Genomic DNA, 12,523 nt, shown 5'->3' on the forward strand with positions numbered 1-12,523 from the left:
TCAAAGCTGTGTGAAGGTGGATAGGATTGGTAAATAGGAAGGAGAGGAGACTGTGGTCAGAAAGCCAAGTGTTTGAAGGTGGTTACAGATGATAAAGTCCAAAGTGTGACCATGATGTGGGTCGCTGAGTTATTGTGAAGAGGTTATTAGAGAAAAGGTCAAGGGACTTGGAGGCCAGAGTGTTGGAAAGGGCATCCAAGTGAGAGCTGACATCAGTCAAGTATGGCAGAACTTGGCGGATTGCAGACCCAGGACCTGCAGGCTCACCCCATCATTGGATGAATGGAACGTAGCAGACATGTTGTGCATTGTTATTTATAGACTGTTTGCAGCCCCCACTGGGTTGCTGGCTTCTTGAGGCCAGTTGGTGTTATGTTCTATTTCTGGGACCTATCGTAGGGCTGGGCATATATGTGTGATTTAAATGTTTGGTGAATCAATGTGTAACAGAAAGAAATTAACTGAAGTGCAGCTCATTTTGGTGGGCTTTTCTTAGCCAACTGATAATCTTCTATTTTCTTTTATATCTTCGTTTATTTGTTTTTCATAGGAAAGCCCATAATAGTGGTGAAGACTCGGATCTAAAGCAAAGGAGGAGGTAAAAAAATAAAAATGGAGGAGGGTCAGGGAGAGGGAGGGTGGGTTGGCAGATTAGCACCACTCAGAGTTGAAGCAAGAGTGCGGAATTTTTTCTTTCTTTTATTAGTGGCTGCTTTAAGAGTATTAATTTTTTTTTTAACTTTCAAACATCCATTTTGGCTTCAGCTTGTCCTCAGTCTTCCATGCTGTAGCATCTTTAGCCATTTCTCTCTTTTTCTGCTCATTTGTATCTCAGAGGCGCTGCCTTGGTTATCTGTTGCTACGTTAAAACCATCCCAAAACTTGGTGGCTTAAAGCCACAATGATCATATATATCTTGTATACAGTGCTTCCCCCCTATCCATGGGGGATATGTTACAAGACCCCCCAGTGGATGCCTGAAACTGTGGATAGTACTGAATCCTATCTATACTATGTTTTTTCCTATATATACATACCTATGATAAAGTTTTATTTATAAATTAGGCACAGTAAGAGATTAACAGCAATAACTAATAATAAAATCAAACAATTATAACAGTATACTGTAATAAAAGTTACCATAGATCTTAGCAACCTCAGTGTACTTTTTTTTCTTTCCTTATTAAGTCGAGGACATTCACCTTTTCACTTAGAGGAAGCACTTTTAGGCTTCTCCTTGTCACATCTGAATTGTCAGCGTCACTACTCTTACACATTATTAAGTAAAGTAAGGGTTACCTGAACTCAAGTGCCGCGATAGTAGATCTAATAACTGAGACGGCTACTAAGTGACTAACAGGCAGGTAGCGTGCACAGCGTGATATGCTGGACAAAAGGATGATTCCTGTCCCACCAGGACTGAGTGGGACAGCCCAAGATTTCATTCCACTACTCAGAATGGCACACAATTTAAAACTTATGAATTGTTTATTTCTGGGCTTTTTCATTTAATATTTTCAGACTTCAGTTGACCATGGGTAACTGAAACCCTGGATAAGGGGGGACTCCTGTCGGTCTGCTGGCTGAACAAGCCATTCTGTAGCTAGTCTTGCTGGTCCCCGTGGAGCTGCAGTTGGATGGCAGGCGAGGCTGGAATATTTGAGGCCTCTCTCTCTTATGTTTGGCGTCTCGGGAGAATGAGTAAGAGGCCTGGGGTCTCTCTTTCTCTCCTTGGTCTCTCCACCTGGTGGCCTAGGCTTCTTGAGATGGCGGCTGTGAGGAAGCAGGAGCTACCAGCCCTGTTAAGGTGATAGTCCGGGAGCTGGCAAGAGTGTCCTGTCCACCTCACTGTGTTAATAAAACCAGTCACAGGACCAGCACAAATTGAAGAGGCAGGGATAAACTCTGCTTCTCTTGATGTGGGGTGGGGTTGACAGGACTTGGTGTCCATATTTAGTCCACCACCGGGGCTTGTAGCTTTGCGCTGTCAGGGTTCTGTTGGAAGCGCTTGATTTTGTGGTCCTGTCTGGGTGCATGGTGACGTTCGCCTTAATCTGCTTTCACCTTTCTGTAGACTTATTCATGTCTGACTGAAGTGAGAAACACCGACTAGGAGAGGGATAATACAGCTACTTATGGTTGGATTAGAAATTTTGCTGCAAAATTAATTCTAAAGAACTAATGTGAACCTTTCTGAAATTTTTTATCTGTCACAAATGTGGGCTTTTTCTTTTACTCTTGTCATTTTGTCTTCAGGTCGCGCTCACGCTGTAACACAAGCAGCGGTAGTGAATCAGAAAACTCTAACAGAGAACACCGGAAAAAGAGAAACAGGTAATATTGGAATATCATAGCTAACTGGAACTCCGAAATCAGAGGCTGCTGTTGGTGACAGAAGCTGTGTATTCTATGTACTTTTAAGCCTGATATTCTCATCTGTATTTAAGGAATCTGGCACCATTTTGACACATTGTTAGGAAACCTTAGCTCTTTGCACTGAGTTTCTTATCTTTATAAGATGATTAAACAACTTGAGGAGTTTCCTTCTTGTTAATTAAAAAAAAAGATCTATATTTATGTACAATGTGTAGTGAATTTGTTTGAGTGGTAAGAAATTTTACCATTTGCGGAGGGAATTCTCCCCAAAGTATCTTTTAACACGACATTACTGTATTTTGCCCAACCAAAAATGAGAGATTCATTGTTTCATAGATTTCAAAGTTTCAGCCTCATGTAGATATACATGCAAATATGTGTTTATATTCATGTCAGGCACACGCAATTAGATAGTTAAATGCAGTTAGTTCGTACCTTTGACTATTTTTAAGAGCATGTAATCAGTATTAGTGATGGCTTAACGCATTAATCAGTTCTTCCTAATTCCAAACTATTTATTTGAAAACAAGTGTTCACGTAGTGAAGGAGCCCCAGGTTGGGAGTGTGAAGGATTTGGTTGCTGGTTGCACCAGTTTCTAACCCAGTGCTTCTCAACTGGGGGCAATTTTGTCCTCCCGCTCCGCTCCCTGAGGACAGTTGGCAATGTTTTGAGACACTTTTGATTGTCACAGTTGGGTGGAGGGATTGCTGCTGGCCAGAGATGCTGCTAAACATCCTACAAGGCACAGGACAGCCCACTACAACAAAGAACTATGTGATCCAAAAAATGTCAGTAGTGCCACTGTTGGGAAACCCATTGTCACCTGATGTGGAACTCTGGCCTGGTTGCCTTACTTTTCTGGGTTGTCTTTTTCTCTTCTGTAAATGAGGAAGTCGGATGAGATAATCTCCAAGATTCTTTAGTGCTCGGAGCCCTTGTGCTCGGCACTCGTTGAGTCGGCCTCCCTCTCTAACTACAAAGCCTCTGTAATAATAGCCCAGACAGCATTGTAGGAGTGGACCATTTTCTTAGGAAAGCTTTCAGTGTGGAGCATTCTTAGGGGCTGGAATCACACTAGAGAGAGGTGAGATCTCAGTGTGTTAGGACACCTTTCTCAAGGAAACGATTTCAGTTTCTTCATCTGAAAAAACCCAATTGTGAAGAGTAGTTCTCCCTCAGGTACCCTCTTCCTGCTCTAAAATTCAGTATCTGCACGAACAACACAAAACAATGCAAAAAACAAAAAAAATCCCACTTTTTCCCCTCGTATTTTGTGCGTATTGATCAAGCTAGTATCTTAACAAATGTATTTCTGTTTTGCTTGCAGTATTCTAAGATGTGCTTGGAGATGCTCTAGTCTCAAGTTGTCAGAAGGTGGTCTTTTTAAAAACAGTGTGTTTTGGGGCCAGAAGTGCTCATGGTGACATTTGCTGTTAAAAGTGAAACGCTATTTGAAGGTTGCCGACAAATCCTTAAATAGCTCCTTGCTGATCTAGTTGCCCCGGCTTCAGTGTTTCTTATAGGGGCTTTCTCCCTCAAGAGTTTCTTCCCCTGCCCCCATGAGCAATTTTTTAGGTCGGCTTTCTTTGTACTGTATAAATAGTATATTTTAGCCTGATGGTGGTTCTGAATGTTTAAATGCCAGTGTGCTTTGTAAGGCTATTAGTGAGAAATCACTTTCAAAACACGCTCTGACACAAAGGCTTTCAAACTCATTTATTTTACCTGCAGAAAGACTGCCCTAGGGTTACATAAGTTGCCTTTATCTGTAAAAGATGAGGTCCAGAGGCTAGCTCTCAGGGGCATAGCAAAAAGTAGGCACAGGAAGAAATATGTCTTCCAGTTCTAATCCCCATTTCTGAAAATTCTGGTGCAGCAGGTGACACTGTGCAGGGAAAGAGGGTGCACACACATCACACTGTCTCTGGGTGCCACTTACCCGTTATGCTGTGCTACTGCCAACCCCTTCTATCCTATCATTGACCTAAATTTTGCCAGAACCCACTCATTCCACATCAGGATGCCTAGATCTGAATATTTAAACTACAGCCCTGCTAATGGTCCCAATATGTCTTGTGTCCGTGATGAAGGGTTGTCTCTTGGTGTCTGACATCCTACTTGTGCAAAAGACTCCTTTTTAGGGGAGAGGATGGATGTCTTCAACCTCATTCGTCCTTTCTTACTTCAGCCAAGAGTGTGACCCAGCCAAGCTCTCGGCAGCATCCTCTGTGCTTTTGTTAAAGGACTCTGGTAACCCTAGAATGAGCCAAACCGAATCTTGAACCTGCTGATGCTCTACTTCCTGCCAGCAAGGTCGCTAAATTCAGCCCCGGATGCTTCAGCACTTTCGCAACCAGAGCCTGCCCCTAGGAAAGAGGGGTGCCGACCACGCAGATTTGCTTTTCACACACGGTTTTGAAGCCCACGATGTTTCTTTCTGGGGGAGCCCAGACAGAGTTGGGTTTACTTTCTGGAGAGTGTGTGTGGTCTTCAGGATGTTGTTCCCTTTGCCCCATTCCTTCTTGCTGGATTTTTTTTTTTTTTTTTTTTTTTAACATAAGGAAATCTTTCCTGTTAGGTTTTGAGGCCTCTCTGGAAATAGTGTTTTCTCACCAAGTCTACCTATTGGAGCATAAGCTGCTTTGCTGTTCCCAGAGATAACACTTTAAACATCTCTCATTTTGTGTGAAGAGAAAAGTTAATAAAACAATGTTTAGAAATCAACTTTATCTAAAGCAGTAGTTAGGGCTTTAAACAACCATTAAAAAAAATCATAATCCACACCAACCCTGGAATGCTAATGTTAGAAACAAAGATTGTTGTTTTGTTTAGTTTCGATTTTAGAAAAATGTAACTGTAGATAAACCTGCTTCTCTCACCATTGTGTCCAGAACCAACGAGGCCAGATTTGTGAGGGCTCTTTTCTCAGCTGTGCGTTAACTGCAGGGTTTCATCCCATGCTGTTTCCTACACCCGCAGGAGGCCTCAGCTCCCCCTTGATTCGGGGGATTGTCTGCCTGTCTTCCCCCGCTTTCCACGTCAGTTGTTCTTTCTTTACTGTTTTCATAATGTGGATGAGTATCCTATAGTTTTCTAGGTATTGAAGTTTGAGAAGATAGTGTTTCACTCCCTTTTTATAACTAGCTGGAAGTTGCAGCACAGTTTCTTGTTATAACATCTAAGGTGACATAAAATCCTTGTTTCCCTCTAGTGTCTCTACTTGTCTCCTCCTCATCATCTCTATTCTTGGGCCTCCCTTTTAAATCTATCACTTTATCTTTACTCACTCGGTTCCTTTCTTCTTCTTTTCTTGGCTTCTTTCCCGCTCTTTCTTCCTTTCTTCTGTCTACTCTGAATTCTGTCTCCACTTAGGAGCCAATGATATGTTACAATCTCCTGAGGTTGTGGGTCAGGGTTGTGGTTCTGCCAGGTACTGGTGTTTGACCTTGGGCAACTCTTGTAACCAGTTTAAATCTTAGTTTTCTCATCGTTAAAGTGAGGTGTATAATCTTTTTTATTGAATGAGTTACTGTAAAAATCAAATGAAATCTAAGAGATGAGGGCACTTTGGGGTATAAAACCACACAGTTCAGTATCTAAGTTTGAAATTGGGCCTCTTCTTTGCCTGTCCCTCATCTCCTTACCCCTTTCCAGCTTTTTCCCCTTTTCCTTTAGTCCCGTCTTCCATTCTCTCACTTTCCCTATCTGTACATATTTAGTTATTTTTAGACCAGGTATTCTTATCCTCTGATCCATGGGTGGGTTTTAGGGGTCTCATAACCCTATGAAATTGTCTGTAAAGTTCTGTGTGTTTCCAAGTGTACAATTTTCTGTTGATAGAGTCTGTAGCTTTTAACAGGTTCTTAAGGGGGTGACTATGTGACCCCCAGAAACTTCTGAAGTGATCATTATGATTTAAATAGTGAAGGGCAGGTGGATATTGGGAAATGAAATTGATATTTCAGTTTACTGGTGGGATTAAAAACTAAAATGCTTAAAATTACTTTCCTATACTGATTTGTGAAATAATTGGTTCAATTAAATTCATCAGACTGGGAAAATACCAAGTACAAGGCAGTATGACGTTAATGATCTATGTGAATATTAGATTGTATTAGTTTTCACTAGTTAGAATTTTGAATCTTGTACCTGAGATCAGAAGGGTCAGCCAACTGGTGTCTAGAGGTTTGAGCCTATAGACCACGCTCGGGACTTGCCCAGGGTGTATGTTGAAGGAGGGCCTAGGAAGTACCCTTATCAGAGTGAAACGTTTCACAAACCAGCTTTCCCTGAAAATGCCTTGAACTTAATATAAAATATCCTTCACATTCAAAGAAACTGGTCTGCAAAATATCCTTTGTGCTATTCATGAAAATCAGCAGTCCTTGGAGCATTCACTGGGGAGAATCTGTGAATTACTCAGTCATTAGCTTTGATGTGTTGCTAGGCTTTTAGGATTTTGAAGTGGGAGATTTGGAGCAGGTAGGGGTCAGGGACTCGGAGAAATAGTCTGGTGTTTTTTGCATAAGCATAAAAGTGGAAGTAACTTTGGAGCCTGGTGAGGATTAAGAGTAAGAAATGAGAAAAGCTTGGGGTAAGAGCAGGACTAGAATAAATTGGCAACAGGGGACCATTTGGACCTTTCTCTAATTTTATTCTGGGATGTTTGCCTCATAAACACATGAGTTATGTATGTGAGGCTGTGTGTGTGCACATGTGTGTGTGCATGCAGGTGCAGCAGAGCACAGAACAAAGAATTAGGGAGCCTGCATTATGAATTTGACCCTGCTTTGAAGAGGTCTGTGGCTAGGAGCTGGTTACTTTATCCTCTGAATCTTAGTTTTCTCATATGCAAAGTGGAATAATACCTGCCCTGCCCACCTCACAGGAGGTTTGTAAAGATCCCGGAGATAATGATGTGCTTTGAAGAGGAGAAAGTGCCCTGCATAGGCAGGTGCTATTAGACTAATGAGAACGGTCCGCACTGCTCAGTGTTGTCTGAAGTCCCTGTTCTATCTGTAAAACAGGGCCCGGCTCCCTTTAACAAAAAAAGAAGTCAGTGTTTCTAACATTAATTTGTTCTGCCACAAATGTTGTTAGAATTTTTTCCTGCCTTTTAGATGTCTTTTAGAACCTGTATCTGAATAGTGGATTGAGATGGTTTTAAATATTTTAAATATGTTTCACAGGGTCTTTTATATTATTTTTCTAAAAAAGAAGAAGAAATTGTCCTCTGTGGCACTGCAGCTAACAGGGGCGATACATCTGAGTAGGGCAAATCTTAGAAGATCATGATTTTGGTACCGTTTTGTTGTTGTTAGAGTGGTTTAAAAAAAAAAGAACATTATTGTCCCCGTGCCCTGGGGAAAAAATGTGTTTTGGGTGATAGCAAACTTAAACCAGTGGTCCTTTCTTTTCTATAGCCTGAAAATAGGTAACTGCTTCCTTGCAGGCATTCTCTACTGCCCTGTCCCTGATTTAGGTAGGGCTGCAAACAAGGTAAGAATTGTGGCTATGGAGACAGCCATCCATGTAAAGCCAATGGAAACAGACAGTGTTCACCAGGCTACAGATTGCAAGGGCTTCTGATTTCCACTTTAATAAGTCCCATCAAGAGTTAGACATTTGATACGGGTGATTTAGGGCTTCCAGAGCATAATCAAAGTTGGCAGAGATGGCTGTGGAAGTGCAGAGCTGCAGCCGCTGAGGAATGCTGTCAGATTAGGGAGTGAGATCAAGCAGGTTGAAAAATTATGAAAATAGAAGGAGAGTTGGAAAGGGAAATTGCACCAAAGGTAGCCCATTTTACTAGGGAGGGCATAAGGAGTAAGTGGAAGAGACAGAAGCACCTTTAAGAGCAAATACGAATAATTTGTTGATGGTGGGGGAAGGTGGGAAAAGCAAATGAATTTTTTGCTTGCTGGTCTTCGGGGAGTACGTCGACAGATGCCTGAAACCAACATAAATTTCCCTGGGGAAGAAAAACTACTGAAAAAAAAAATGAAGATTGGTTTATAGCAGGTGATCCAAAAATGAGTGTGGTTGATGAGAAACACAAGTCCACACTCAGTTGGGACCTGCAGATTTAATATTAGCAGTGGAATGGCCATATGAAGTAATTGTCTGGAAAGCTGTGCTATAGCTGAGGAGTAGAGGTTTGTTTCATGTCTGGCTGGCTTGGAAATAAAACAAATAGAGAAACAGAGAATTTTAAAGCTAGAAAGGATCTTTGCCTGACCAAAGAAGATAAGTGATGTGCGCAGGGTCTCTAAGTCAGACAATGGCAGAACTAGAACCAGGCAGAACTCAGGAGCAACGTGTATTTCTCGTATCATCTTGAAGCTTCATTATACACTTGGTCCGTACGATTTCTCAGGTTTAGCATTAAACATGGCCTTTATCTCAATGACTGATAAGTGAATTAAGAACAGATATAAAGGAAGGTCTTGTTAGGAACAAAATTGCCCAGATAAACGTAGAGGGCAAAGTAAAATCCACGAGGGTTCGTTTGGTAAGGTGAAGAATTTTGCAGGAGAGGTAGAATTGTAATTGGGAAGACAGGAAAGAAGAGACTAGGAAGAGTCCTTATCTTCATTATTGTTACCAAACGATTATATGGCATTTCATCTTCAAAACCTCTTGCAAACTTTAAGTATCAAATGCAGTTAGAAGCTAAATTGCATAGATAGTCTGAAAAAGTGAGGTGTTGAAGCTTGGTAAGACTTGGAAGAAATGTATTAGAATTCTCCTATTCTGAAACATCATTGAGATATGCTCTCTTCTGAAACAACCCTCTTCCTTATACGTTAGTTAAAAAACAAAAGCCTTGTTATGATAAGACTTCCCACCCAAGTATTAACTCTCCGTAGTTGTAGATGAGGAAATAGACAACATATGATAAATGCAGAGTTATTGCATTTAAAGGATATCAGAAAGAAACAGCATTTTTGAGGTTCACCTTTAAATGCAACATTTGAAAATGAATACATCCCCAATGTAAATTACGATGGCCTCTTCTTTTCTCCTTGAGACTTTCATTTCTATCAGTGATATAAGAACGTATTTTGACTTTTTAAAAGGTGGTATGTGGATCCAACACTTGCAGTGTTTTTATTCTTCATAATGTAAATCCCTACATCAAAATTAACATATAGCAGGAGAAGAGCAAAAAGCAATGCTTGTATATCCCACATCTAACAATAAATGAGACCTACAAGGCAGAATCCTTATAGGAGACATCTTTCACATTTAAAGCTTCCTTTATTCATTCATATATAAACAAAATAGTTAACTCCTGCCTCTTAAGGACTGAGTGTTACAGTATACTTGCTTCTAGGGCTAGGATTTTTCCTTTCCACATACAGCACGTGTATTTTCTGGAGCAGTTTCTCGATAGGCGAAATGACACTTCCATTCTTGTAATGAGGCACCATTAACCAGAGGCCTTTTGTAAGGATGTAATTTCAAACTTCATTACAGACTAAGGCAGCCACACCACCCGTTACTCAGGAAGATGTGCTTCTGTTGTGAGTCTCCAGTGAGACTTACATTTTTAATGCACCTTGTTGGAATATTTATGAATCAGTACCACCAGTAGAGGGCATCTGTCTTTGGAACATGTGGGTCACAAGGATATTAACTGACAGGGTTTCACTGCCCTCACTTTAGACTTTTTGATTAGAAAAATAAAAGTTAAAGGTATGTGCCATAGTCTGAGATTCTTTCTGATTTAGTTCTTATTACTAGCAAGGTACAGGAAATATGTGTGCTCTTGTCTCAGGAGTTTTAATTTTTTATTATCAGGGTGAAGTGGAGGATGAAGGTAACCAGCTAAATTCCCCAATAGAAGAGAACGAGCATACACTAATTGTGCTTCCTTTTTAAATGTCTGTCCTTTGGGAAAAGTATGTTTGCCTAAGTCAGGCCTCAGCCTTGCTGATAGGCTTGACCTCTCAAAAATATTTAAAGATGCTGACTTCCTGTTAAATTTAAAATTGTGAAATTTTAGGCTGGCCCTGTGGCTGAGTGGTTAAGTTTGTGCCCTCCACTTCAGTGGCCTAGGATTTCACCGGTTCGGATCCTGGGTGTGGACATAGCACTGCTCAGCAAGCCATGCTGAGGCGGCGTCCCACCTAGCACAACCAGAGGCACTCACAACTAGAATATACAACTATGTACTAGGGGGCTTTGGGCAGAAGAACAAGAAGGAAAAAAAAAATTGGCAACAGTTATTAGCTCAGGTGCCAATATTTAAAAAAATAAAATAAAATAAAATTGTGAAATTTAGTCCTGCCCATGAACTATGCACCAGTTCAGTTCAGAATGAAAGCTAGAATCTAAAAGCGTGCAGGATTAGGAGTTAGGAGGCCTGGGTTTTCTGTCTGTCCCTGGGCAATGTGAGGTGTGGGTTTCTGTGGGAGGGAAGATACCTCCTTGCCAACCTGCCATTTTCCCATTGATTGTCTCTTCCTAACTCTGGATCCCTCGGTCCTGGGAGTGTCCAGAACTGCTCCCCCACAGCAGATCTGGTGGGTTACTGGCTGTCACATGATACATAGAATGGCTCAGAGTTGTAGATTCTGGCTATGAAAATGCGTATGTGTGTATATGTGTGTGTACACACAGACACATGTACATGCTACGTGGCATTTTCAAATGGGAATTGATGATTGTGACCTTAAGCAGTATACCTTCTCATATTTTCCCTCAGGTATTTCTAATAGGAAGATTTGTAGCAGTATATGTTCAATTTTAATTTCCTCTGTATATGCCGTGAGAGAAGGAACTATGTTCTTGAATCTGTGAGACATACTACGACTGTATCCTGTTCATTTTCAAATAACCTATTAGAAATGAGAGCTTTAGCAAGGAAGTATACACAGTTCAAAGGCTTAGTATGTTACAGATAATTTTTTATTTAACGTAATTCCTCTTTAATCTAGAGTGATTTAAATGGTTTCTTCCCTATAAGGTACTGTTCTTTTTTTACCTGAATTTGCTTTACATTGTCTCCAGTTAAGTTATACGTGAAATGAATATTTGTCACCCATCTACTGATTTGCATTTATGAGCAAATCCAGATATCCACCCCACAGTCTGTACTAAGTGCTGTAACAGGGCAACCAAAAGACATCTGTTCAGAGAGAGAAATGACTCCAAACTTGTCTGTTCTTTGCATTTTTGTTCTCAAGCAGTTATGCTCATGCAGTCACAGTACTGGGATGCTTACCCTGTGATTCCACACTGTTCTCCCACACCCTGGGAGCGTCAGCATGTGAAATGAACACGCTGGAACAGTTTTCTGAAGAACTCACATAAATTAAGAGTCAAATATTCAGATAACAGGTGTTTGATTTTTGCAAGGAATACTCATGGCTTCACAGCATCATTGCAGTGCATTCCAGACAATATTTACTCATTAATTAAGCACTTGCTTCCCCCTTCTCTAACTCTTTATCCTCATTATTAGAAAGACTTGATATAACAGATATCCAAAACTTCTGTCGTGTGGCCCATAGATAGGTTTTATTAGGTCCGTACAGTATCTTAACATTCAGAATTGGTTGCCAATACTTAAAATTGAAAGAGTTCACTTTAAAAGTCAAGATTTGTGGATTATCTTTAAAGAATGAGAGGATTTGGTAACACTGTCTTGTGGTCTCACATGGCAGGTGCCAATGTTCCCCACTTCCCCCGGCCCTGGATTTCCTTCATTTGCATTCCTGCCTGGCCCCTGACCAGACTGAGTGTTCAACCTTCATTCCCTCTTCAACTTGTGAGCATGAATCAGAATGGTGTGTGCCTACTCAGCTGCTAATGCGTGATGCCATCATATTTAACTTTTTGTACTTTCTAGTTTTCTATCTTAAAAAATGGGAATTAGGGGCTGACCTGGTGATGTAGTGGTTAAGTTCACGTGCTCTGCTTCGGCAGCCTGGCGTTCATAGGTTTGAATCCCAGGCACAGACCTACACACTGCTCATCAAACCATGCTGTGGAGGCGTCCCACATACAAAGTAGAAGAAGACTGGCACAGATTTTAGCTCAGGGCCAATCTTCTGCACCAAAAAAAAAAATCAAGGGAATTGTGCCTGGCACCTATTGTCCATGAAAACTTTGATGATTACTGTGAATTTTTAACAGCAT

General features: G+C 41.0%; 1 protein-coding gene across 5 annotated transcripts in view; it reads left to right on the forward strand.

The window, feature by feature from the left end:
- EPB41L4A (erythrocyte membrane protein band 4.1 like 4A) overlaps positions 1–12,523 on the forward strand; it is a 248,940-nt gene that overhangs the window by 213,173 nt on the left and 23,244 nt on the right. For all 5 annotated transcript variants that reach the window (XM_070517605.1, XM_044780099.2, XM_070517606.1 and 2 more), the window contains 2 exons: positions 551–598; positions 2,257–2,334. In XM_070517605.1, the coding sequence (XP_070373706.1) occupies positions 551–598; positions 2,257–2,334 (126 nt within the window). The remainder of the gene's footprint in view (positions 1–550; positions 599–2,256; positions 2,335–12,523) is intronic.

The sequence above is a fragment of the Equus asinus genome, chromosome 9, assembly GCF_041296235.1.
Source record: "Equus asinus isolate D_3611 breed Donkey chromosome 9, EquAss-T2T_v2, whole genome shotgun sequence".
Classification (NCBI taxonomy): Eukaryota; Metazoa; Chordata; class Mammalia; order Perissodactyla; family Equidae; genus Equus; species Equus asinus.